Source organism: Aulostomus chinensis, chromosome 23 (assembly GCF_037954235.1).
Source record: "Aulostomus chinensis isolate RoL2024-O1b breed Wild chromosome 23, RoL_Achi_v1.0, whole genome shotgun sequence".
Lineage (NCBI taxonomy): Eukaryota > Metazoa > Chordata > Actinopteri > Syngnathiformes > Aulostomidae > Aulostomus > Aulostomus chinensis.
This window is the reverse complement of record NC_141342.1, coordinates 10,592,603-10,617,934: the sequence shown is the minus strand read 5'-3', so window position 1 is coordinate 10,617,934 and position 25,332 is coordinate 10,592,603. Positions and strand designations below refer to the sequence as shown.

At 40.8% G+C, this 25,332-nt stretch overlaps 2 protein-coding genes across 7 annotated transcripts; both read left to right on the top strand.

Moving 5' to 3' along the window:
• Positions 1-66: 66 nt before the first annotated feature.
• On the top strand, positions 67-8,511 carry pdpk1b (3-phosphoinositide dependent protein kinase 1b). 2 transcript variants are annotated; one of them, XR_015111629.1, is made up of 15 exons: positions 67-224; positions 2,189-2,479; positions 2,679-2,721; positions 2,830-2,967; positions 3,111-3,255; positions 3,352-3,449; positions 3,566-3,641; positions 3,770-3,838; positions 4,771-4,867; positions 5,007-5,180; positions 5,277-5,494; positions 5,650-5,707; positions 6,005-6,157; positions 6,282-7,254; positions 7,413-8,511. XR_015111629.1 is itself a non-coding variant. In XM_086196058.1 (14 exons), exons 1-14 carry the CDS (start codon positions 201-203, stop codon positions 6,393-6,395), a joined length of 1,698 nt encoding a protein of 565 aa, XP_086052184.1. In that variant the 5' UTR covers positions 67-200; the 3' UTR covers positions 6,396-8,510. The 2 variants fall into 2 exon arrangements, 1 of the variants encoding a protein (XP_086052184.1); XM_086196058.1 differs by having other exon boundaries at positions 6,282-8,510.
• A 192-nt stretch (positions 8,512-8,703) lies between these two features.
• Positions 8,704-23,242, top strand: kctd5b (potassium channel tetramerization domain containing 5b). 5 transcript variants are annotated; one of them, XM_086195704.1, is made up of 8 exons: positions 8,704-9,141; positions 15,821-15,929; positions 16,228-16,319; positions 16,431-16,526; positions 16,722-16,826; positions 19,160-19,285; positions 20,085-20,152; positions 21,854-23,242. In XM_086195704.1, exons 1-7 carry the CDS (start codon positions 8,920-8,922, stop codon positions 20,127-20,129), a joined length of 795 nt encoding a protein of 264 aa, XP_086051830.1. In that variant the 5' UTR covers positions 8,704-8,919; the 3' UTR covers positions 20,130-20,152; positions 21,854-23,242. The 5 variants fall into 5 exon arrangements, with proteins under 5 accessions (XP_086051830.1, XP_086051831.1, XP_086051832.1 ...); XM_086195706.1 differs by lacking the exon at positions 20,085-20,152 and having other exon boundaries at positions 8,709-9,141; XM_086195707.1 differs by lacking the exon at positions 16,722-16,826 and having other exon boundaries at positions 8,711-9,141.
• The last annotated feature ends 2,090 nt before the right edge of the window (positions 23,243-25,332 follow it).

Genomic DNA, 25,332 nt, shown 5'->3' with positions numbered 1-25,332 from the left:
CTCAAATCCTATCCGTAAGATGAAGTTGAGTAGGTTGTAAATGTGGCGAGGGGGGCGGACACAGCGGGACTCTCCTCTGCTGTCCTGCGGTAACATTGTTGTGGAACGACGTCACAGCTCGAAAATGAAGGCGCAAAGGCAGCCATTACTGGAGCTTCTCTAATTATTTTATTCCAAATAAATACTCGCGGAAAACTCCCATGGCAAGAGCTACAAGTCAGCTGGTAAGTGTTGCGACTTTAATATGAATAACGGCTCGAAGCCGGTGTTCAAAATGTACAGTGTGGCGGCTGTTTGACAACAAATAGTTAGGTCGGGCCTTCCTATGGAGAGCGGTGTTAGCCGCAAAAGATCGCTTACGACTCACAAGCAATGTTAGCTTGCTAATGTTGGCTAACACCAACGAAAATTTCCTACGTTAATCTGGTATGTTGCATACCTGGTTTTATCCAAGTTTACAGGCAGTGTGATTGATTTGACATTTGTTTACAAGTTACCAATGCTTGCCATTAGTTTTATTAAATGTGGCAACATTTCCATGGGTCTTAATCTGTTGGCTAATGTTAGCTAAACAGGTTCGCGCTTTCGAATGATGCTACTGCTAGCTAACACGAGCTGTATTGCGTTCCACCTTAGATAGATTGTTAGGTTAACGTTGTCAGCCCATTACTTTTCACATTTTGAGAGTAACGGCAGTATATTGTGTGTAATCACGACCCAGTGACACGATTGTGGACGATGTAAAGAGGTGTTGAAGTTGCTTGTTTGTGAATCGGGATGGCTAACATAAACGCTAGCTAATGTGCAGGCTGTTAGCGTCAAGTTTATAACTCACTGTCAGTTATGGCCGGTATTATTTGACAAGGCAGCAGGAGCTAACATTAGCTTCCTAGCAGGCGTTAGTTAGCAAAGAAAGTTCGCAAAGGCCTGATGCTCCGCCAGTACTCGGGCTTAGGTAGCTGATGTTTTCAATGAAACATTGCATGGCTAACCAATAGTAACGGTAATGAGTCAAGAGATAGTTATATGGCCAGCTGGTAACTAGTTTTACAGCCAAGTCTGGATAAAGCAGCTAAATGGCCACACCTTGGTTTTTGAATGAGAAAAGGCTAGGCCAGCAGAACTAACTAATTAACATAGACTGTATTTAACCTGAACAACTTTCTTTTTCACTGTGTTATTGTAGTCCAAGCTACAAAATGACTTGAGTGGGGCTCATTATCGTATACGGCATTTGAAAGTAAAACCTGTTCATGTTTATCTTCAACAATCACTTGGTGGGTTTCTCACCGGTGTTTGTTAGCGCTAGCTACAGTACCATCGCAAATTAGTCAGAGGACAGGTAGTTTGCATACAAATGTTAACGATCAGCGTTCATTTCGAGAAAGAGCAGTTGTCACATTAATACTTTAACTTAGCTTGGAGATGTTTTTATTATGTTTACTCTTGAGATGGCGACCAACAGACGCGGCTCCTTCTGTAGTTCTCTGATGTCCTTATCAATACTAGACCTTGCTCCTCAAGTGGTCTCGCTTCAAGTTGTAAATCAGCAAATTATGATGTTAGTTGAAGTAGTAATAGATCATTTGAAGTGAATAATAGCTAAATTATCGATGTTCGTCATCGTCCATTCCTGTTGTGTCATGCACAGCATCTTTTGTAAGAAAAAAATGACGCTAAATATCATGTTTACAAAATCATTTTGTTATTCCACAGTATACAGTCCCCAAAAATGCAGGAATTTGTATCCAACTTATGGTTGTTAGGTACTATATCATTTCTGTTTATTGCCTGACACTGCTTTGTCATTTCATTACTTTCTAGCAAACACAAAATTGTTGCTTCATCAGTCTGCCCACAGAATGATGGTGACATCTGCCATGACAGTTCAAAATTCTAACAGATACACTAACGTGTTCCATAAACATATTTTTATACATCGGCATTGGTACTGAATGATACTGTTATTATGTTATGATGATTTATTTATTAGCTACTCTCACATGTCACTGTTAGTTTTTGGTGTGGCTACCTGACAGTTTGAGACCATGATGCATAGTGCCTGTATTTCTTCAAGCAAAGATGCACAATTGAAACCACATGTGGTTATTTTAACCTTTTAATCAAAAACTCCAACTGCATCACCCTGCTGACTGATATTTTCTGAATGTTCCCTTTCTTTTTCCAGTATGATGTTGTGCCTATTCAGCCCAGCGTTGTCATTTGTTCCTGCTCGCATCCATCAATGGTAAGAAACCACCCTGACTCCTGCTCGCCACTTGCTATCCCAGGCGCAAGCAGTAGCCACTGTCCCAGCATGGAGGGCTCGGCCTCAGAGGCCCGTGCTGTAGGAGCGTCTGCCAGCAGTCAGGGCTCAGACCTCCGCACACAGCCGGCCGCTCAGGCCCCTCAGCCACGCAAGAAGAAACCAGAGGACTTCAGATTTGGCAAAATACTGGGAGAGGGCTCCTTCTCAACGGTATTTATAATGCATTCCACTTATCTTTTGAATAACACCTTGGTAAATGTTACTACATGTTAGCATTCCTTTCATTAATGTACTTGGGTGAGTCACCCTCTGCACTTTTGAAAGTGAATTGACAAGACAGATTGTAATTCCTGTAAATGCTCTTTTAAGTCTAATGTGAAAGTAACGACCTATGTTTTAAAACCCCCAGGTTGTCCTGGCAAGAGAGCAGGTAACAGGAAAAGAATATGCAAGTAAGTAAAAATGCATCAACTATTGAATTACACTGCAATACAGTGGGAAAAAAAGTGTTGATTATATTTTTACTACAATCTTCTGAAATGTTCTTTCCTCTCCTCCAGTTAAGATTTTAGAGAAGCGGCATATTATGAAGGAGAACAAAGCCCAGTATGTGAAAAGAGAAAGGGATTTGATGTCAAATCTGGATCACCCGTTCTTCGTCAAGCTCTACTTCACATTTCAAGATGATGAGAAGTTGTGTATCCTTTCTTGAACAAGTTTCAGTATATCTAGGCGTGTTCCATGTTAATACCTTGCAACAGTTTATATTTTCTTAGATGGCTTTTTTTTTTTGACAATTGATGTCCTGTAATCACAATGATCCTTAACTAGCTGTCCTCAGATTTTGGTCTTAGCTATGCTAAGAACGGAGAGCTCCTGAAATACATTCGCAAAATTGGTTCATTTGATGAGACCTGCACTAGATTCTACTCAGCTGAAATAGTTTGTGCTCTAGAATACTTACACAATAAGGGGATAATTCATAGGTAAGACTCTCTCACTTTGTTTTTGTATGCTCCCCCCCCCCCCATACTGTTGTCAAACCCTATTTTATAAATTAAAGACAATTTCATTAATTTCAGAGACCTGAAACCAGAGAATATTCTTCTGAGCGAAGAGATGCACATCCAGATAACAGATTTTGGGACAGCAAAACAGTTATCATCAGACAGTAAGCAAGGTACAACCCCAGTACTGATTTAAATTTTACGATTGTAAAAAATATGATGAAGATAACTGTCTTCAAGCAGAAAAGTTACTCATGTCCCCTCACCATTTATTTGTCTTGTTTGGCAGCACGAGCAAACTCCTTTGTTGGAACAGCACAGTATGTTTCTCCAGAGTTGTTAACAGAGAAATCAGCCTGCAAAAGGTATTGAGTTTTGTTCATCACGAAAACCATGGTTGCAAATCATTGTTGTGTTTCTCCTGTTTGTCAGATAAGGGTGGCATAAACTCTGCAAGTACATTTCCATAACAAGTTTTTCCTTTTTTCCGTAGCTCTGACCTCTGGGCACTGGGATGTATTATCTATCAGCTGGTGGCTGGTTTACCACCTTTCAGAGCTGGGTAAGCACAGAGGGAGTTTTGTTGGCACAGCCCAGTCACTAGTGTTCATTTCACCGACGTCAGCAATAACAAAAACAAGTAATGACCACTCTCTTTTTATGACAAAAACCAAGAGAAGAACCAGATAAAATGAAATCTTTGAAAACAATAAAATGATACAGAAAGGTAGTAAGCAGTGATATGAAATAGAGACAGTTCAATCCCTGTCTGTTACAGCCACCTGCACACTTCTGGAGAATCACACCATTTAGTTTCTTCTTCATAAACCAATGAAATAAATTAGTGTTTGCTGCTTGGCCTGTTACAATGGTATTGGCAAGAAGCCACATGGTGCTGACAGAGATGTAATGTGATGTGAAGCTGATTTATGGATTAATTCACCTGCAATCCACCGAGAATGGGAGACGGCGACAAAACAACTGAAGTCAATTACAAAGCATGTAGCTGTACAGGTTAAACTCTGAGCTTATTTTCCTGCTGCTATCAGAGGGAAGAAGTAAATGCCTGGATTATTAAGCAGGCATTCTACTTAGGTTTGACTTGTTCTGTCAGTAAACCCCGACAATGAACGGTATTTCAGTGAACAGGTCGGTGCATCCTGCCACTGAATACTCAGCTACTCTTCAGTGTAGATCTCAACTTCTTGTTCAAACAGTCCAAGATTTTAATTGAAAGTGGATGAACTGAGAAGTCGTTTAGTTGTATTACTGGAGATTGACACAAACACTTTTGAATAAGTAAACACTACATCATGTGTTACAGCTGTCTCAATGATAGAAATATCCAAAATGAATAGTGTATGTATGGCAAAATGGACGGAAATTCCTTATGTTTTTGGTAATTTAAGGTTTTCAGAAAGGTGAATCACAGCAGTTTACCACAGCAGTTTACCAATCAATTGACAACTTTGCTCTCCTTTCCTGTTGTTGTAGAAATGAGTACCTAATATTCCAGAAGATAATAAAGCTGGAATACGAATTCCCAGAGAAATTCTTCCCTAGAGCCAAGGATCTCGTCAGACAACTTTTGGTAAGTCTTCACATTCTCTACCTCATACATTTAAGGTCCAATTAAATGAAACTGGTGTCTGTCGAGAAATGTCATCGGTACTTTTTTAGGTGTCAGTGCAAAGAAAACATGTCACATCTGATTTTGATTTTCCTCTCAGTCACTGGACCCCTCAAAGCGCATTGGATGTGAAGAGATGGGAGGCTACGACCCTTTGAAGCAACACCCTTTCTTCGAGAACATCTCCTGGAGTGACCTACACTTGCAGACGCCCCCTAAGCTCACCCCCTACCTGCCAGCTATGTCTGAGGATGATGAGGACTGCTATGGAAATGTAAAATATTACAGTTGCCTTTTTAATCCATTATTATCGTTATCAAAGAAAGACTTGGGTCCGCCGAGACATAACCCATCTCATTTCCAACCTTAGTATGACGACCTCCTGAGCCAGTTCAGCAACATGCAGGTGGGCCAGTCCAGCTCATCACACTCCCTGTCACCACATGAATCCACGCCCCCACAGAGGTCCAGCAGCAACATTGAGCAGTACATCCATGACCTGGACAACAACTCCTTTGAGCTGGACCTGCAGTTCACTGAAGAGGAGAAGCAGCTATTGCTGGACAAACAAACCACTGGAAACCCCTGGTAAACTCCTGATCAGGCTCAGTCTGTTGGCTGTCTGAAAATCAATGTTATTTTACCTGCAAGTCCAACACGCCCATAAAATGTGAGAATTATATTTGGTTGATGTTTTTGTGTAGCAGCCTATATGCTGTTGAAAGATATGCTTTTTAACACAGGCACCAGTTTGTTGAGAATAACCTGATCCTGAAAATGGGCCCAGTGGACAAACGGAAGGTGTGTTGCAAATATACTGATCTGTTAAAAATATCCCTGTTTTATATCTGTATTTATTTTTAGTATATATTTAAAAACTGAAAACTTTAGCTGTTTTCTATCAACTGGGAGTAAAACGCAAAAAGGTTTTCCCCTTTCCTCTGAATCAGTGAAGTCACTTCCTTTGTTATTGCTCTGAGTGCTAACAAAAACTTTAGGTAGTGGAGGGGAATTCCCCTCCAGTAGTGAGGGAAATGCTGTTGCCTCATAGCCCCCTCTGTTGGTGAACTACTCTCAAGACGTGGCATTCCATTGCAGGGTCTGTTTGCTCGACGGAGACAGCTGCTTCTCACTGAAGGACCACACCTGTACTATGTGGATCCTGTCAACAAGGTCCTGAAAGGAGAGATTCCTTGGTCCCTAGAGCTGCGCCCTGAGGCCAAGAACTTCAAAACCTTCTTTGTTCATACGGTACACTACTATTTCTGTCGAGCAGCAAGTTCATTTTCCTCCTGCAACATGTTGACATTTGTGAAGCTTTTCTCCTCCAAACATGGTTTCCTTATCGTTTTCCTTTTTCCTGCCATCTTTGTAGCCTAACCGAACATACTATTTGATGGACCCCAGCGGAAATGCTGACAGATGGTGCAAGAAGATCCAGGAAGTGTGGAGAAAGGTCTATCAAAGGCACCAAAACCCTGGCCTATAGGAGCACAGTTCCTCCTGTGGCCGCTCCTCTTTAGCTCTGAGGCCAATCACTGAGCAGAGTAACACCCTCTTTAATGCCCTTCATCACCGCAATGTAAACAAACTCTTACAGACGCTGGCATCTAGACCTTGTTTGTTTTCCTGAGTAGAACCATGGGAAAAATACAACTTTGGATTCAGGGTTGCTTTGCTTGTTCTTTGTGCTCTCTGTGAGGCTTCTACTGCATTTTTCCATGTATGGATGATAAGACTACCACCATGCACATCTGCTTTTTGTACATTCTGAACGAGGAAAGAGAAGGGCGAATATATAAGTTTGGGTACCGCTAGGACTATCTCAAATCCAAGGACTGGTTTCCTGCCTCAATGATAACCATAACACAAGATCTAGCTTCTGTGAACTAGAGCCAATCCTAATATCTTAATTAAACCATATCCTACGTCATATGTGCAAGCTGTAGTCAGCCCCCCACGTCTAGTGCATATACTCCATAGCTATAACAGATACTGTAAGCTGATTCAGTCTCACATGTTTACCAAACTCAAATCCTCTATGTATGTTTGTCAGAGCCCAAATATCCCCACTGTATTTGAATTTTCTTTTTAGTCTCTTGGTACTTGCTTATTGCAGAGTGCCGGTCTGCAGTGAGACATGGGTCAGAATCAGTCTCTGTGTAAGTGTGAGCCCTCCATAGCTGTTACTGAGGACGTATTGCTAACAGGAGGCGAGTAAACATGCCACTAGCTTATACTTCCTAATCATAACTTGCTTATCTTTCCTGCATGGCCAGTTTTGTAGCTCAGCCTTGTTCGCCTCTCTCTCCTAGGGCACTGGAGATGTAGTTTATTCATCTTAAAAGGTGGGTATTTTTGACTGCATTGGCAACCATAGCGAATATTATTGAATGATTTGGCTGTTCTGTACCATTCACTTGCTATTTCTTTGTGGTGTGAATTCTTCCATTTATTTTTTTGGTGGGATAGTTTGCTCATGTTCAGTATGTCCTATTGAAAACAGAATCCTATGTGCTGACCACCCCATGCTGAACAGAAAACCTTCATCGACAGAGATGCATATACATACTATCATTCTTGGAAGCAATCACAGTAAAGTTTTTGTCCCTCGTGCAAGATGGCGGAACTTTTTCTTTCTTTTTTCTTTCTTTTTTTTTTTTTCATTCTGACATTTGGCCCAATAGAAGTTAAAGCAATTGATTTAACTTGTGCTCTTGTTTTAGCAGTATGTATTATCATAATGCTTTTAATTTTTGACATATTACCTTAAGGTCCTTTCCAAAGGTCCTCTTCCTTCAGCTGAGTCTGTGTGCAGTGTGTGACTGGAGTATAGGTGAATAAGACCCTCTGGCCCTGGGGCCCAGGGCTTGATGTGGTTGGATGTCAGTTAAAGAATATCTATCTGATCCAAATAACCGATGAAATTGCTGTATCTGTCTATAAAGTTGAGGAAGCACTCCAGAAGTGTTTGCCTCTGGTTAGAGAAATTGTTCGAATCAAGTTGATGGCAGTTGGTTACATTGTGTATGGAATACTCTACCTGGCTTGTAACTGACTAGAACTGTGATGTACAGATGATGTATTATTAAAAATTTGAAGCAAGTAATGCAATGATATTAGGATACAGTTTTTGTATTTTTATTCTTGTATAAGGTTATTTGATGGCTATTGTTTAGCCTCTAGTTCATTCTGTGTTATTTAAATTCTAATATATGAATCATATTTGGATTGAAGTCATGTTCAGGGGCCATGTTGTGTATGTATTGAGATGTAAAGCCTTTGAATGTGAATAATTATTGTAAACTATAATATTTTACAGCTTTTTTCTTACTATATCATACATTTTCTATTTGCTCAGTGATTTAATCATATTCTGATAATTTAATGAATCTGTTCATTCTCTCTCTGATTATTTGTGCGCTAGGTCAGTAGATGTTGAATGATGAATTTTCCACTTAATGCTTGGTAGTCCAGTAATTAAAGCATGTAGGGAATTTAGGCATACAAATAAAGCCTTGTGTCCTGTCTTCTGTTATCAACCACAGTCATGACAGTGAAAGCAGCAGCGTTCAGTGGCGATGGCATCTCACATTTTGCAGCATGTGAATAAAGTACCGGCCCATCATCAAAGTGTGTTTGTGTCGTGCAAAATAATACTCTTGCAAACATGCTGGTTTGTACCGAATAGCTATTTTTATACAAGGAAAATAGAAAATGGTGCTTGTTTTAGCCCTTGTGATTTTGCTTTCGTGACATTTCCAGGCTCGCAATCAAGAGATCGTCGCTCCTCGTCTGAAGCGTCCGTGGATCAAGCTGGAGAGGACCTCCTTTCTCTGGAATAATTCATGCAAGTGTCTGTCAGTGCTGGTGGAGTGGGTTAGTAGGAGTGGCTGCGGGGCTGGCAGCCAGCTTTGCGTGAATCGTGGACTCCAAGTTAGTGGCTGCAGCTTAGATATTTCCTGTCAGCTCCTCAGACAGCCGAGGCGAGGGTGGAGGAGACAAGGAGCGGGATGGCAGAGAACAGCTCCGAGACCAGCGGCTCCGTTCACCGGAGATGTTTGACCCATTCTCCTGCGGAAAGAAACCTTTCATCCGGTGGCGGGGCATCGAAATGGATTCGACTAAACGTCGGGGGGACATATTTTTTAACAACGAGACAAACGTTGTGTCGAGATCCAAAATCATTTCTTTACAGACTGAGCCAAGCTGACCCCGAGCTCGACTCTGACAAGGTAAATGCTAAGCTAGTCAAGCTAGTTAGCAGTAGCTGCTCTGTAGTTGGAGCGTAGTTGGTTAACTCCATTTTATTTTCCACTAAATTGGCTTGAGTGCTTACTGCATTATTTATCGACCACGTTGGACAATGACCCGACTAGCACCAGTGTTTAATATAGCAAATGTCTTTTTGAAGGTGTGTAACATTCATAAAGCGGTCAATGCTAATCACAACCTAAACTCTTCTTTTTGTGGCTAGTGAGCGTTAGCACACCAAGCTAGCTAGATTCCGACAGTCACCACATGACATTCGATCTTGCTGTTAGCTTATGTTTGTTTCGTTAACTCGGTCGGTCATTGTGGCTTCGTGAGCAAAAGTCTATACTGTGTGCTATGTAAATTGTCGCTAAATTGATGTGATGTTCAACTATTCTCTGCTGCAATTCGTGTGAGGAAACACAAGTCTTATACTGTAACTGGAAACTTTCTCCAACCGAGGCCGTTGCATTGCTCTGCACTCGAGCAGTAAAACGTCAAGAGAAGCCAACACACCTTTGTCTTAACCTGAGTACTCAAGAAGAGAAAATAATATTAATTTTAAGTAATTATTGCTTTATTCAGAATACATTTTTCTATAAGTACATTCAAGCCAAAACTAGGGGTGTTGGCGATATTTTTGTTTGTTTTGCTCAAAAATGTAAAGCGGGGTTGGTTGTCATTTGAAGTTAAGTGTCAGTAGCACTGTATATAACTCAACCTGAATTTATTAACGCATGTCATTTATACACTATCGATGTAGAAATATGTGTATATATACTGGTCCGTCTAGTGCCTGCGAACTTTACAGGCTTTAGTGCTGCATTTAACATATCATCTGACAATGTAGGGTTTAATTTTTCAATGTTATTTCTCTGCCATTCGTGGGGCAAGTCTGCTTCCTTGTCTCTATTTACTGTGTGCCGGTGGTGATGCTCCCATAATGAGTACATAGTCAATGCAAAGTGGGGTGAGGTGCTGCTGGGATGAAGTCACTCATCTCCCTGAATGGCCTCCATGCTTCAGAAGCAGGATCCTCTCTCTGTTTGCCCATCTGCTGGTTTTAACAGCAGCCTGTGTGCTCTAAGGCCCCTGAGCCCTGTCAAACACAATGTATTAGTATACATAGTGTAACATGCCTTTGTTTTTCATGGCTCAGTTTTACAGCCTCAGCCATTATTCATTGTTTTCATCCACTTGCACATTTTAATCTTCACCCCCTGCCCTACTTTATGCTAAACTGAGACCATGGCTCATCTCATATTTTCATGCAAATATCTTAATCTCTAAATAATCTGCTTGCTTTTTTTTTTTTTGTCAGTTTACCCTTCACTGAGCAAGGGATCTTTTCATTCATTCCCTTGTCGTAAGTGAATATGAAGCCATTACCATACCCCTGTCCTGCAGGCAGATAGCTCGCTGTAAAGGATGGGTTATTATTGGATGTAATATCACTTGCAACCGTGTTTCAAACTGTATACATTGACCTGGTTTGATCTTGTTCACAACTGAACCAAGAAGGCCATGTTGTTTCTGCATCACACAACACTGCATGAGAAGGAAGCCCAGCAGAGTATGCAGTATTGTGTTTTCCAGCCAAGGAAATGAGTGGTTCATTTCTCAGTCACGCAGGCTGACGTGCTTCAGCAGGACTCTTGAGATCTGCATTATTCATGTTGTTGACTGGAGCCTGTTTTGCACATCGGGGTAGGCCAGGGAGAAAGTGCTATCACATGCATGATTGTAGCAGTTGACAGTCTTTTATGAATTAGTCCTTTTAATAATTTATCTAAGAATAACCAGTATAAACCATATTGTCGTCACTAGGTTTGTTAGGCTAATTGATGGTACAGACACTGGTATGAAAACCAACTGTCCAATCAATGAGCTGAGAGGCGCACATCCTTTCTCAAACTACTCAAGTCAGCACTACTCAACAAGAGACCAAGCTTTCTTGGTTTGAGAGCTGCATCAATTTTTCAAACGTCCCATCACAAAAGATTCTTATTCCTGCAACATCTTATTCTTTTCATATTCATATCCATTTGCTGCCTGAAGAAGTTCTTTTCTGCAGCATGTGGGAGAGAAATAAGGCTGCATTTAATGCCACATTCAGGTTATGTCATGCCTGAGCACACTGCGAAGCAACGTAAATATTTAACGGTGATATCCCCTCTTATTGCTCCATCCTCCTCACAGTAAGAGCTCAACGGGACACAGCAGAATGCTTTTGGCGAATCCACTGCGATTCTAGACTTATCTTAACGCCTTCATCAGCTCAATGCTAGTTTTTAAATCCTAGTGCCTGGGTGACTAAAACTGAGCATGAGCTCATGTTGCATTAAATTGAAACGTTATCAACAAAACCAGGAAGTTTAACTTCTGATGTCCTTTTTGTGACATTTTTACTCACGCCTCAATAAAGTTCGATGTTTCTTGGAGCAACTTCATGGCTTGACAGATCTATGTTAAATTGAGTTGTTTATTCAGAGCCTGGACAACTCATTTTTTTTAAGCATCTTAATGGTCTTTCCTTAAAGAGTTGAAAATGAGAGAAAGGCTTTTGGTGATGAAGGGGCGACCTCTCGTTCAAACCACTGTTAAATATTTTTGAAATATGAGCTAGTTTCACACTATACAGCTATGCTATGATGTGTGTATTATTTAAAAGATGAAGGCCTATTTGACTATGCCATTACTGCTTCTACTCCAGAGGGACCCTGGCTCCTACTCTACAAGGATCAGACTTCCACTTGGCTAAGTAGCTGCGGTCATGTGACTCAGACGCTCTACTGCAACATCTTTAAGCGCTGTTTCTGCAGGGGTCTTGTTTTCCTGCAGTGATGGCTGAGCAGCATTCGATTATGCTTTCACTCTGAACATTTTTGCCCCAACGACTTGAAATGGCTTCAGTTGATAGTGTTAATCGTTTATGTCACAACTTGGTGTAAGATTAATTTAAACCGTATGGCTAATAATTAGGGAGTAAATAGCTCCACACATTCAAAGCGTTGAAAGGATAATGGTTCTATGCAAAGTTAAGGTGCTCAGTTATTTTTTTACTCAGAAGCTAATGTGCAGTGACACGTTCATTTTGTTGCATTAAGGATTGAGACTGTGCAGATAGCCTTATTTGACATAATGTGCTCAAAGGGGTGGGTCACCATGGTATTTCCTGTAGCAGGATAAATGTATTGTGTGCTGCAGAAGGGCGATAGTCATTACACTCCACTGTCTTCTGTTGTGAAGCCCACCCTTCTAATTGGCTTTTAAGTTGTCCTAAATTTGAATTCAGTCTGGATCAGGCCCACTTTGATTTGCCATTTGTCATTGCAGATGTCTCGGCAACTGCAGAGTAAACAAAGTAAACAAACCTGACCTTCACTGAAGGTCTAATTCCGGCGGTTGTTGTTGACGGGTTTTATTACCTCTTTTGAACTAAGTGGATGGATTTGGGCAGTATATACATGAAGCGTTTTTGTTCCATCAAACATCTGTAAGGTGAATTGAAGGTTTAGTTTCTGCTAAGATGGTTTGCGGATGCGTTTTAACTGTAAAGGTTTCGCTCACTTGCCAGTTTTGTCAGTCTGGTACAGTCGGTGAACAGTATCAAACCAGTACCAACATTTCCGTGGCAGCACAAGTCTCATCTGCAGTCATATGCAACATTAAACTGTCTTTAAAGCCTTGAAATTCAAGAGTTCGAAGCTAGAAATGTTCGGTTATCTTAGTGCTGAATGTGAACATTGAACCTTTGTGTGGTTTTGCAACTATAGTATTAACATGAACTTACTTGTGCTTCTTCCATTTGCCATTGCTCTTCCGACCTGTCTACAGTACACTCCCCGTGTGTGTGTGTGTGTGTGTGTGTGTGTGTGTGTGTGTGTGTGTGTGTGTGTGTGTGTGTGTGTTGCCCAGTGCTCCCCTTCGAGGGCCCCCAGAGACACAGCCTCTTGTTTTTAATTAAAAACACTGTCCCCTTTGTGTACATGGGTCTACATCAGAGCCCCCATACGCATCTTTCTCTGAACTGGGCCATTGTCACCCAAAGTCCCTCATAGATGTGCACCCAGAGGACCAGTTCTAGTGAATCGAGGCCGGCAACAGGCCTCGTAGTACAGCAGGTCACCAAGTAATTATACAGAGGAAGCAAAGTGTAACGCCCACACAGTATCTTTTTGAGCATTTGCTGGCTGCAGAGAAGTTGTGGTTGGTTAGTATTATTTATTTACCGTCATTAATCGTAGCTTACCTAAACATTGTTGGAATCAGGATCAAATGGATGCAGCCGAACTTTAAGATTTAGAATAAATGAATAGATACACAAGTCTTCCTTCCACAACTCGTGATGGCTCAAGTCACCTAGCATTATTGATCAGATTTCACGCAGCTCCTGTCTGGAGCCAATAACAAGCTTTATATAGCTTTTTAAAAAACACAAGAACAGTAAATAGAGAGTAATGTGTAAAATAGTTGGAGTTCCGCTTAAAGATTGCAATCTTGATTGCATGTTAATGGCTGGAGCAGAGTTATGTGACCAAACACTCAAGGTTGGTTTTTGTATATGACTGGGTGTACAAAGATGCATCAATCATTAACACTGCTTTTATTCATATGTGTGTGTGTGTGTCTGTCTGTCTGTCTGTGTCTCGATAGATAGATAGATGATAGGTAGAATATAGATGTAGTCACCTCATGTCACTCAAAGTTTTTAAACTGGCTTTACTTTATTCCACTGACTGTTTACAGGCTATCCGCCAAATAGTCACAGTGAGACACACTGGAGGTTGTATCAGTGTCTGGTTTAAAATAGTTTTGATGTTGCTGCATTCAGCACTGGAACAGCAAACAGAGATGCTGCTTCGCGTCAAGCTGTCCTCAGTTTCCATCACCCCTCTGTTTTCATCATTCTATATTTAATTTTGAAACAAGACTCGAGCGCACAGCTTTGCTCTACTGCTCTTCTGTTGCACACTCTACACAAATGCAGGAAATAATTTGAGTTCTATTGTTAGTTCCATGTGACAAAACACTTTTTGAATTATTTGTTCATTCATAAGAAATAGATTCAAGTAAGGATTTAATATTGGAAACGTGTCAAAAGCAATTTTCAGTGACTCAGCCTCTTTCAAGGGAACTTTGAGCTGGAGTACAGGTGGGCCAACAGGATGGAAACAGACAAAGCCAAACTTCAATGACTATATAAATGTAAAGAACTGACACGGGGCTACGAGACCAGAATAGAACTCCATCCTCCTGTGGGATATCTTTGCCACGGAAAGGAGGTCAACCAGCCATGAGGGTGCAGAGATTCATTTCAAAAGAAAATGCTCTGGGACGTTTTCTCATTATTGAAAAGATTAACAGGTTTCTAGGTGAATCTATGTCTGGACTTGGGATGAGGAGCTACATCATAGTAGGGTTTGGCTGATGGATTATCCCACACACACACACACACACACACTAAAAAACTAGTGTCTGCTATAACAGCAAGTTATAACTCTGTAACGTACTCTCCCCCTTGTTTGCACTCTCGGTATATCAGTGCTGAATCTTACTTTAAGTGAAGATTAAACTCTCCTGGTCTGACATCATCTGAATATACAGATATAAACCATCCACTCGCCGTCCATCCAAGGAAATCCCTTCTTTGATTTGTAATCTGCACATTGGGACATTTCACTTCACTTTTGTGTTACGTTTTGAAAAAATGCTGGGCATGAGACCTACAGCTCAGAGTAGAAATAGACAAATTAGGGGTTTAAAACTGATTTGGCCATTTGCTGTCCTTTAGCAATCTCATAAACTTGTTTTTATACAGATATTATTATTTTTCCATTTTGCACATACTGAAAAGCACTTGTAAAACATTTGCGGAAGTGATGTTTTCTTCCAAAAAATATTGGTAAAAGCCTATAAAATGTTTTATTTAGTGTCCAGTTTCCACCTTTACAACTGACTTATGATGAGCAAATAAGACCCAGTGACTGATGGAGAGTGAGTCAAGGCCTTACCTCTTTGTTGACATGTAATGAAGTCACACATGTTTGACTCGCTTATTGTCGCATTACGTTAAACCGTTAAACAATTTTTTATTTTTTGGAGTAAACTGGTGTGGAACTGCAGCTCTTCAAAGCGACCCCCCTGGGTTATGTGTGAGGCCAACTATGCAACAGACCAGACTGGGCTAATTGTCTGTTGTAAGCCATGGTGCTTTCTCCTGCTCCCCTCGGAGGATTCAGCATGCTGTTCCACATCTCTTTCTCTTCTGCTCTAATTGTTCGAGCTTCCTCATCCCTCATGAGACAAAAGATGTCTAATCACAGTACTTACAGAAATAGGGGAATACCCAGTGGTTGTGAAGGAATCAGGATCAAACCCAAGGCCAGTGGGAATAGTAAAGTGATATGTCGAAGTTGTCCTGCAGAGATGATCAACACAGGAGCGGCCCTTGTTATTCTTATCCCTGGAGTTTTACACACCATGTTATTATCCCACTGACTTCCTGACTAGTTACACTTTGAAAAAAGTTATTTGTCATTTTTGAGTCCAATAAGAAACAATTGACAGGAATCAAATCAGACGAATGTAGATGTTTGACTATTTCTTTAAGTTTCCGACTCCGGCAGGGAACTGAATATTCCTCTCTTTGTGTTTAAGGATGAAACTGGTGCCTATCTCATAGACAGAGACCCCACATATTTTGGGCCAGTGCTGAACTACTTGAGACATGGAAAACTGGTGCTCAACAGGGACTTGGCAGAGGAAGGTAATGCATTTATAGAAAAGGATCTGAACATTTTTATGATTGTAAAATGTATTTGATTTAAGATATAAATGATGGCAGTTATTGGAATAAAATCTTAGGTGTTTATATCTGCACTACCTAAATGACCAGTTCTATTTCAGGTTTAACTGAATATTGTTGGAATACAAACGAGTTTGACCCAAGATGGATGTAATCTAACAAGTTATACTTTGGAATCTTAGCAATACATAAATCAGATGTGTGTTTTTACATCTTGGAAGAAATTTGGTCATGAACTGTTCCTTATACACTGTTGTAGGTGTGCTAGAAGAAGCAGAATTTTACAACATCACATCATTAATAAAGCTCATCAAGGACAAGATCAGGGAAAGGGACTGCAAAACATCACAGGTGTGTGTAACCTATCGTAACATTATTGTGCTGTTTTTTTTGGGGGGGGGGGGGGGATTTTGTGCCTTTTTCAAAGCGGAGTGTTCCTCATGGCCGTGTCAATCCTCTCAGGTTCCGGTGAAGCATGTGTACCGAGTGCTCCAGTGCCAGGAAGAGGAGCTGACACAGATGGTGTCAACCATGTCAGATGGCTGGAAGTTTGAACAGGTAAAGCTCCTCCTGAGGGCTAAGAGCCGCAGTCTTTCTTTCATGTGCTTCACCATCCCCGCTATGCTCACATTGACCCAGAAAGTCCAATCCTCAATGTTGGAAATGGATAAAAGCCAAACGGCAAATCACATCTTTCTGTTGTCCGCTTACATGATCCGGGCATCCCTTCTGTGCTCTGATTGGTTGTTGCAGCTTGTCAGTATAGGTTACGGGCGGGCCCACCAGTCAGAGTTTCTGCTCATTGTGTCAAGGGAGGTGAAGGGAGAGGAGTCTGCTTTGCCAAACAACAGCGGAGAGGTGTGTCCCACAACTTTCTGTCCACGGGCTGGTCACTGCATGGTCCCTGTGTTGTTCATACACACCCTGTTGGCCATTGTTTGTCCCAAGTAGACACCTAGATGTCGGCCATTTTTTGAGTTGATTCTATTCCATGTTCATTTGTACTGCTTGCTCATCAACGAGGCCAAGAGAACACGACACCTTTTTCTTGTCTGTATATTATTTTAATCATATAGCACTCACAGTTTGTAAGCTTCTGCGCTTTGCTTTGATGAAGCTGTCACAGTTTCCAGTTGTGTTACAACATAGTGCTGTTAAGAGGTCAAATTGCCCTGAATGGTCATCTGCCTAGTTCACATCACCGAAAACGGATCCAAACAACGCAGAGAGAATCCTAAGTTTACACAAGAGTTTGTGTTAAGCTGCAGCTGCCTCAGGCTCATTCCTTAATGACATTTATTCAGGCGCTTGAGTGTGAATGATGTGCGAATGAATCTCTGAGAGGAGGGATCACTGGATCTTCCTCCAAAGCTGAAATCTCACATTAATCTCCTTACACAGGTCAGCTGGGAAACTCCTAGAAACACTCATGTAGGGATCGGTCGGCTGCTAAGGAGCGACTTTTGTGAAGATTAGCTTTAATGACCTCCTGCCAACCTTCAGATTCGAAGTGTATTTTGCACAGCAATAGACTGAGGAGAGTCTTAGTTTGCTGCACGGTTTTAGATTTTAGGAAGTGTGATGTGGAATTCTGCTGTATATTTCTGCTTGATCCTTGAGAGAGACTGTGTAACAACAAGTCTCTGGGAGAAGTGGTTAATGAGGCAAAGCATGTTTGAACATGCACACCTGGGTACAAACCATATACAAGTAGCTTGCAGTGTACACACACACACACACTTTTCAGAGGTAAATATGGTCATTCAGGACCAAGAAATGCTGTTTTTTTTTTTTTCCTTCCATGATTTTATAGGTGTGCATGTAGTTTCTTTCCTGTCCCTTTTCTATTTATCATTTTTCTTTTATTTAAAGATGTCATTGGTAGGATTTTTCTCTCATTTTATAGGTGTGCATGTAGTTTCTTTCCTGTCCCTTTTCTATTTATCATTTTTCTTTTATTTAAAGATGTCATTGGTAGGATTTTTCTCTCAACATTTTTTTTTTTTTCCGATTTGAGTCCGATAACTGGAAGCACTTCCCCCTCAACTTACAATTCTACTGCCAGATCTTAAAGCTGTCAGTCCTGCCACAGTGAATGTGGCCAAAAAAACATGACGATGATGATCTGCATTTAAATGATGACGATATACTTTTTTCACGCACATTTCCACAGGTCGACAGTTTTCTCAACAGACTGCTAATGAATGCAGGAGTGCACTAATGGCTGGTTGTAATGTGATCAGACGAATGTTTCAGCGTGTATACGGGCGCAGCTCTAGCAGACATGACAAGATACGTAGGTAAACAGCAGATTATTGAATGCACCTAATGGAAAGAATGCTGAGTCCAAGCGTCTAACAGCCAGAGCTCAGGTCACAGAGCTAAACCGTGGATGGAGAGAAAGGAGATTCTTCTCTGCTCTGGCAGGGATTTTGTTCTTTTCATCACTTTTTAGTTTCAGCTTTTCACGTCAAACAACCGTGGTCTGACCGAGGCAAATCCACCATCCTCCTTTATTTTCAACCAGCATGTTTGCTTTCTGTGGTCAACTCCCTGCACTTGAATTCCCTCTATGACCTCCTGCTTTTATCTGCTGGTTATATTTTATATCTTATTGTGTCTTCCGGACATTTTCTTGCATTCGTTCCTTTTTTTCTGTGTCATGACTTTGATAAACTTTTTTCAGTTTGCCCCCTTTTGTCTTTTCATATATATTTCCATTTACCACTGATTTCCATGCTGACATGTCTCCAGGTCCTGAAAATAGTAACTGAGTAGAACTTTTCCTCACATGAACATTCCTTGCATGTCTTCGATCGCTCGTTTACCTGTAAACGGAAAGATTTTAGGCCAGTCGTCAAAGACTTTTGCCTGACATTATTCTCCTTCAACCCCACTGTCCACTCATTTCATGAAGCAAAAAATGTAAGACAAATTGTCCTCTAAACCAAATTCAAAGCTGAGGTTGAATACACTGTTTGAATGTTATTTGTGTGAGGTCACTTGAGTTACGTCAAATTGGTGGAATTGTTCCAAAATCAAGATTGAAATCGCAGGAACCTGTAGACTTTGTGCTGCTTGTGTGGCTGTCAACATTTCCTCCATTGCTTTCATCTTTCTCCTACGTTGTTTTAACCTCAACACTCTTAAGGCTGATCCCAGGTCTGTGCTCTGCTCTCGTATCTCTCTAGCTGGTCAGCATCGGCTCCTCTTACAACTACGGAAACGAGGACCAAGCTGAGTTCTTGTGTGTTGTCTCCAAGGAGCTGCACAATCAGTCATACGGGACAAACAGTGAACCCAGTGAGAAGGCGAAGGTAAGAGAGTGTGTGTGTGTGTGTGTGTGTGTGTGTGTGTGTGTGTGTGTGTGTGTGTGCGCGCATGCGTGCGCGGAAAGATAAGTTAGAAAATTCATACATGGGAAATATCTGTGAATGATGGCCTGTGCTGGATGTTTGAAATGCATTTCTTGGAACTGCACGCCACCAGGGGAAAGAGAGCACCTCTGGTTTATTGATGAGAAACTCCATGAAGGAGCACATTGTGCTTATTCAGTCCTGCAGCGGACCATAAGTGTCGGGAGTAAATGAAAATTTCACTAATGTTGATTGTAAAACCACACTGAGATCTTTATTCGATTTGACCTGCAATAACAAAGTCACAACAGTGTAGTTTGTACCCGGGGCATTAAGGTCTTCATGACAGTGGAGCTGGTCTGTCATTAGGGAGCAAAGCGGGAGGCACACCCTTAGGGGTTCAGAGCAACACTGAAAACTCCCAGCGCATCGTTAAGCAAGTGTAGAGACATTTAGATCGTTTCCATGGGCACCACATCAAGTCACATCTGTGCATCACCACCCAAATAAGCAGATGAAATTGTGATACATTTGCAAATATGGAAGTGAATTTCTTGGAAGGTGCCCTTTGGGAACGACTGTGTGTGTTTTCTTGTCCCTTTTCAGTTCGACCTGCATGTGGTTCTGTGTGCTAATCCCCTCCAAACACAACCTGTCAGTTGTGTTATTTGTCGCCTTGTTCCCTTCATTCATTTCCATTATTTGACAACATGCCTTTCTTGTCTTCTTCTGTGCCGTCTGCATGCTTCATATCGCTCAGAGCGAGGACGAAGAGACGGATTATGAAATGAATGACTCTGATTAGGGTTGAGCACTCATGACTCACTGGTGAGCGCTCAACTGCTCGTAGTCCCTCCACCAAACACCCCTAGTTTTTCGCCCTTCTTCCCTTCCCATGTCTCCTTGATGTCGTGTGCGCTTCTGTAGGTGTTTTCACAATTGTGTCCGAAGACAACTTGAGCTGATAATAAAGTCAATCCATCCAGGTTGGAAATCAGCTTTGGCCCTCCGCCTTCCCTGTCTACAAGCCAAAGCTAGATCAAAAGCCAGATGGTCCCCGCTGAGACGGTCCAAGACTTGTGTGCGAATGGAGCTCTCTCAGAAACCAGATGGAAGAGCTCCATTTGTTTCAGTAGTGTAAATAAGACCCTTGTAATTATTGTCCTGCTCCCAGCCTTGGTTACTGGAGGGCACGCTGAATCATCAGCTGCTCCCTTCTGACTCATTCTCCCCTCTTCCACTCACATTGACAATGTTTACATGCACTCAATATTCCACTTTTTTGCTGCTTTTTGCCCTTTTTTCCGAAAATGAAAATATTCCGACTAAGCTGTTTTGTAAGGAAAATGAATATTCCGCTAAAAATACTCTGTACATGCTGCCACGCAAAATCCGGCTAGCTTGGCTGGTCAGAAAGACTGATGGTGGAAGCACAGTTCAACAATTTCTCCTCATGTGTGTTCAAGGAAAAAATGTGAATATGCTGTACTACTGTTTCATGTCATTATTGACATGTTAATTTAGAAATAAAAACAACAACTTCATACATGGCACTGAATGGATTTTTGTAAGTTAGACAAGTGTCACAGCACTTGTTAGCAGGCTGCATTGTAGCATTTAAGCTAGCCCATATATGTATTTGGCTCGAAATGGCGCAAGGCCTTGTGCCGCGCGGCCACATCCTGAATATGCTTAAGAAATTTCCAAAGGATTTTCCTAAATGTTCATAAAACCTCAAAACTACCAGCGTATCCCAAGTGTCGTCACTGAAAAAATGTTAAAATCCAAATTTGAAGCATCGCAGTTAAAAGGGAACTCTGCAGACAGCATCCCTCCACCAAGACCACTGTGTGTGTGTGTGTGTGTGTGGGGGGGGGAGTGTCAAATGAACCTGCCTCCCCCACCCTGCATTCTTCTATAGCACCCATTTGAACTTTCGCCTGGTAGTTTTTCCATAATCCTGCTGACAGATGCTCGATGCCAACACATTCCCAAACACAAGTTCATAACAAAACCAACTTCGGCTTTCTTTTCCTTCTTTAATGTGCAAGACATATTTTTACACAGATCTGAATATATTTTATGATGACGACATTTTCTGAAAGTTGCATTTGATTTATTGTTTCATTGAATAGGAATTTTAACAAACTTTTTCGTTGAAATTCACCTTTTCAAATGATTTAACTAGAAACGTGCTGCGTGGTTTGATTTGCGCTGTACACAGTAAGTTATTATTGTAGTCCGTTTATTTGTTTATATATATATTATCATAATCATATTCATAATCATCTTCCCATTGGGGAGAGCTGTCACGAACCCCTCACCCACATCCCACCCGACAGTCCTGCTTTGTGCTCTTATGCTCTCCTCCCAAATCTGCTGTACAAGCACCACTCTTTAGATCTCCTCTCTCATGCTGCATTTGAAATGTTTTCCTCTCTGCGCCACATTCTGTGTGTGCGTATGTGAGAGACACACTTGAGAACTTTGACTGAATGCTTGTGTTTTTGTGTCCCCCCCCCCCCGCAGATCCTTCAGGAACGGGGATCACGGATGTGAAGAGGACTCAGTATTAGGAGCTCTTGGTGTTATGATGCAAACATATCATCCTTGTGGACGACCGTTTGGCACAAAGCAGATGTGAGGGGTGTTGAGGGGGCAGGGGGGCATTTATCATTGTGTTTTCCCTCCGTTTTAATTTTTTTTTTTTTTTTTTTTTTTAATTTCTTGATGTAAATAAGTGTGTTTACTGACAATTTGTGCCTGTACCTTCTGGACCTCTGGACCTTTTGAATTAGCGGCAGGATTTTATTTTATTTTTTTTCTAATTGAAAAAAAAAAGGCCATCATACAAGGCCAATGATTCACTCAGGGTCACCTATGTTGAGTTAATTCTCTATCCTCCAACGTAAGGGATCATTACGGCCTTTAGAATTCACAAGTATCAGATTCAAAGTCATTGTTTAGAGATGATAAGAAGGGAATCGTGCTGCGGTTAGCACAAATTCAGCTGTTAAATGTGAAATCCACCCACAGCCAACCTGATAGACCCCCCCCCCCCCTCCAAAAAAAAAAAAAAGAAAAGATTTGACACAGTTACACCAAAGTTTGTGATCATGAAGAGCCAAACCAAAACCCTCCATCAGCAGCAGTTGAGAGCACATGTAACTTCCTTTGACTTACTGGAAAATAAAAAGCCCGATCATATTCTGAGAACAAGTGGGCATTAGGTTGTTCGTGACTCTTATTGGTGAAGACGACGTGACCTCTAAGAAGATAAAACAAACAAATTCACATAGATCATAATAACTAAAGAAATATACGTTGCTCACGGCAAAATAATACAAGATTTCTCTCTCTGTCGCTGATGTTGGCACCGTGTCTTCCAACCTGGCCGAGAAAACCACGGAGTACCAAGTAGTATTCGTACATCCAAACACTTCAGTTGATGCGGTGCCCGAAAATATCGAAATCCAAATGTTCTGAAATGACAAGTCAACAATTTCCCCAACTTCACGGTGAGCTGGAGACCTCGTGTTCATAAATTTAAGGTTAACTGCCAGATCGTAAGGTTTCATTTCAAATACATGTTTTACAGTGATCTGTTTTTAAATGTCCTGTTTTGTTTCAGGAAAAAAAAAAATGGAGACCAGGGCGTCTCTGTCTTTTCTTTAGCTGGTTTCTCTTGTTATGTTTTGAGGGAACATCTTGGTTTAGATCCTTTTTCGAGGAGAGTTTTTTTTGTTGTTTTTTTTTCCTTTTCGGTTTGGGAACTGGAAATGTTTTGAAGGCAGTGGTGAAGGAACTTCTGTTCATATCCAGAGGATTTTGTTTTGATGTAAATAATCCAAATTCAATATTAATATTTAACTCTTTAAATAAAACTGCACGTTTTGTACACTGTAAAAAAAAAATCAACTTCAAAGGGAAGTTGTTTATACTGGATCTTTGAAAACGAGAATCTTGACAATGTTACCTTCTGTTTTGCATTGTTTGTACAAGACTTAAGAGATTTTGGGGCGAGGATTAAACAGCTGATGCTGAAAACAGTGTCTTTCACTGAGAACATGCCTGGAACATGTTTTGATAACCAATAACAAAGCTATACTTGGCTGGCTATGAAGTTGACTGTTACATTTAAAAAAAAATGTATTTTTTTTTCTGCAGTGTGATAGATTTAAGCATTTTGAATTGTGTAGATTTCGTACACAGCATTACAAATACCACAGTGGGAAAACAACACTGCACATCGCTTACAGCCTGTAATGTTGTTACTGTAAATACTGCAATTTAGATCACCCTTCTATAATGAAAATTGTTTTCAGGTTTGATGTTTGGTTTTGATAGGTTGGATATTTCATTCACAAAGTAATCATTTAGTGTTGCCTTTTTTCCCAATGACCAAAATTCAATGTCTTACGTGTGTTGCACACGTTGATCTTAGTGTCAGGGATAAGTAAACTTTTGTTATTGTCGGCACACTTTGTACATATAGACTTGTCAATGGCACACAAGCCTCCATTTACTCACATGTATACACTTGACTAAACCAATTTTTATATTGTCCAGGATACCAGTATGGATGCATGTTTTTGATATAGATTTACACATTTACACACAAGGGCTTTTTAAGTGCAAAATCTGAGATTTGCTGAGAATTTCAATCCCAGTAGACTGGATATTTTGGCGGAGCTAGGCTATGTTTACATTCGCTATAGTATTCTGAAGCCTTCCAATCATCTACTGTCTTGCACTCCCTCACGCATGCTAACAAATAGCAAACGTGAATGCACCAATGGCAACTAGCACTCCCCACTCCACGTGAAACTGATCACACAGACATGCTGGTTGATTTGAAGATGCTCCACACGCTTAAGCGTGGCAGACAATCTAGCTTACTACATTTTGAAATAATGAATCTTACCTGTATTGACTCAGAGCAGAGGGTTAATCGGGTCATTTTTTTTGTTGTCGTTGCAATGAGATTTAAACTTGTTGCATTTTGATTTGATTGATCTGCTACATTATCTTCAATGCCCTCCGCGAGCAGGTTGTCTGGTCGAGCATTTGGCATGTATAATCATTTCATGTGATGGACAAACTTATCAAAACTGTAGCCTAATACTTAAGTGCCCTGTTTGTTTTTGCATTGAAGTCATAAGTCACAAGACCACCATAATGCATGATTGAAGATGATCACACTCGTAATCAGAGGGAATGAATGTGTCATTTTTTTTCTCAATCTAACAATTACATCAATGAATAATGTTCTCATATCACTACATAGATCACTTCTATACGATCTTATGCAATGTTAAAAATGTACAAAATATGTATGAGGTTAAGGGGATATAGATCATTATGGTCTTGCATAAGGTAAACCCAATAAAAAAAAGTCATTCATATCTGAGTGTGTGTTCCTTTACCAAATATACTTAATTTATTTCTTCCTGTTTGCAGTACATCTAGTTTCAGTTTCGAGGGTAATTTTTAGCTTACATGCTAATCAGTAGTCAATTATATCAGACATTCTGTATTTGGAAGTCCCTTGACCATAAAATACATCGATGTACAGTTGATTAACAGCGACCTCCTCTGGCGCCTCCTCAAGTCTCTGTTTCTATGTAGTTGCCCGGAAACTGCCTGATGATAAAGCCTTAATTTGTCTTGCTTTCACGCAGCTTTATTACAGTGTTTTGAAAATGCGTACGTAATAACAGAGAAAATAACAAAGGGATGAAACAGAGGAAGTCATTTTTTTCTAAATGTGCACTTAATATGATTGGATTTATCAAGCGTTATTTGGGTTAACGGTCCTGAGTCTGAGTAAAGATGTTACGTAATACAAGATAGATATCCACTTGTGTCTTGTGAGATGGGAAATCTCGTTTGTGGCGTGTCAGATTCGAAGAACACTATATAACCATTTTCTCACATACTCATGACATTCACCGCAGGTAAAACACGTAATACACAAACAACGTTTTTCGCGGGCGTCATTATTTTTA

Coding starts and splice junctions, on each gene's coding strand:
- pdpk1b (XM_086196058.1), top strand. CDS start 201: ATGGCAAGAGCTACAAGTCAGCTG. Junction 2,722..2,829: donor AACAGGAAAAGAATATGCAA/GTAAGTAAAAAT, acceptor CCTCTCCTCCAG/TTAAGATTTTAGAGAAGCGG. Junction 3,450..3,565: donor ATCATCAGACAGTAAGCAAG/GTACAACCCCAG, acceptor CTTGTTTGGCAG/CACGAGCAAACTCCTTTGTT.
- kctd5b (XM_086195704.1), top strand. CDS start 8,920: ATGGCAGAGAACAGCTCCGAGACCAGCGGCTCCGTTCACCGGAGATGT. Junction 9,142..15,820: donor CCGAGCTCGACTCTGACAAG/GTAAATGCTAAG, acceptor TTTGTGTTTAAG/GATGAAACTGGTGCCTATCT. Junction 16,320..16,430: donor GGGACTGCAAAACATCACAG/GTGTGTGTAACC, acceptor CAATCCTCTCAG/GTTCCGGTGAAGCATGTGTA.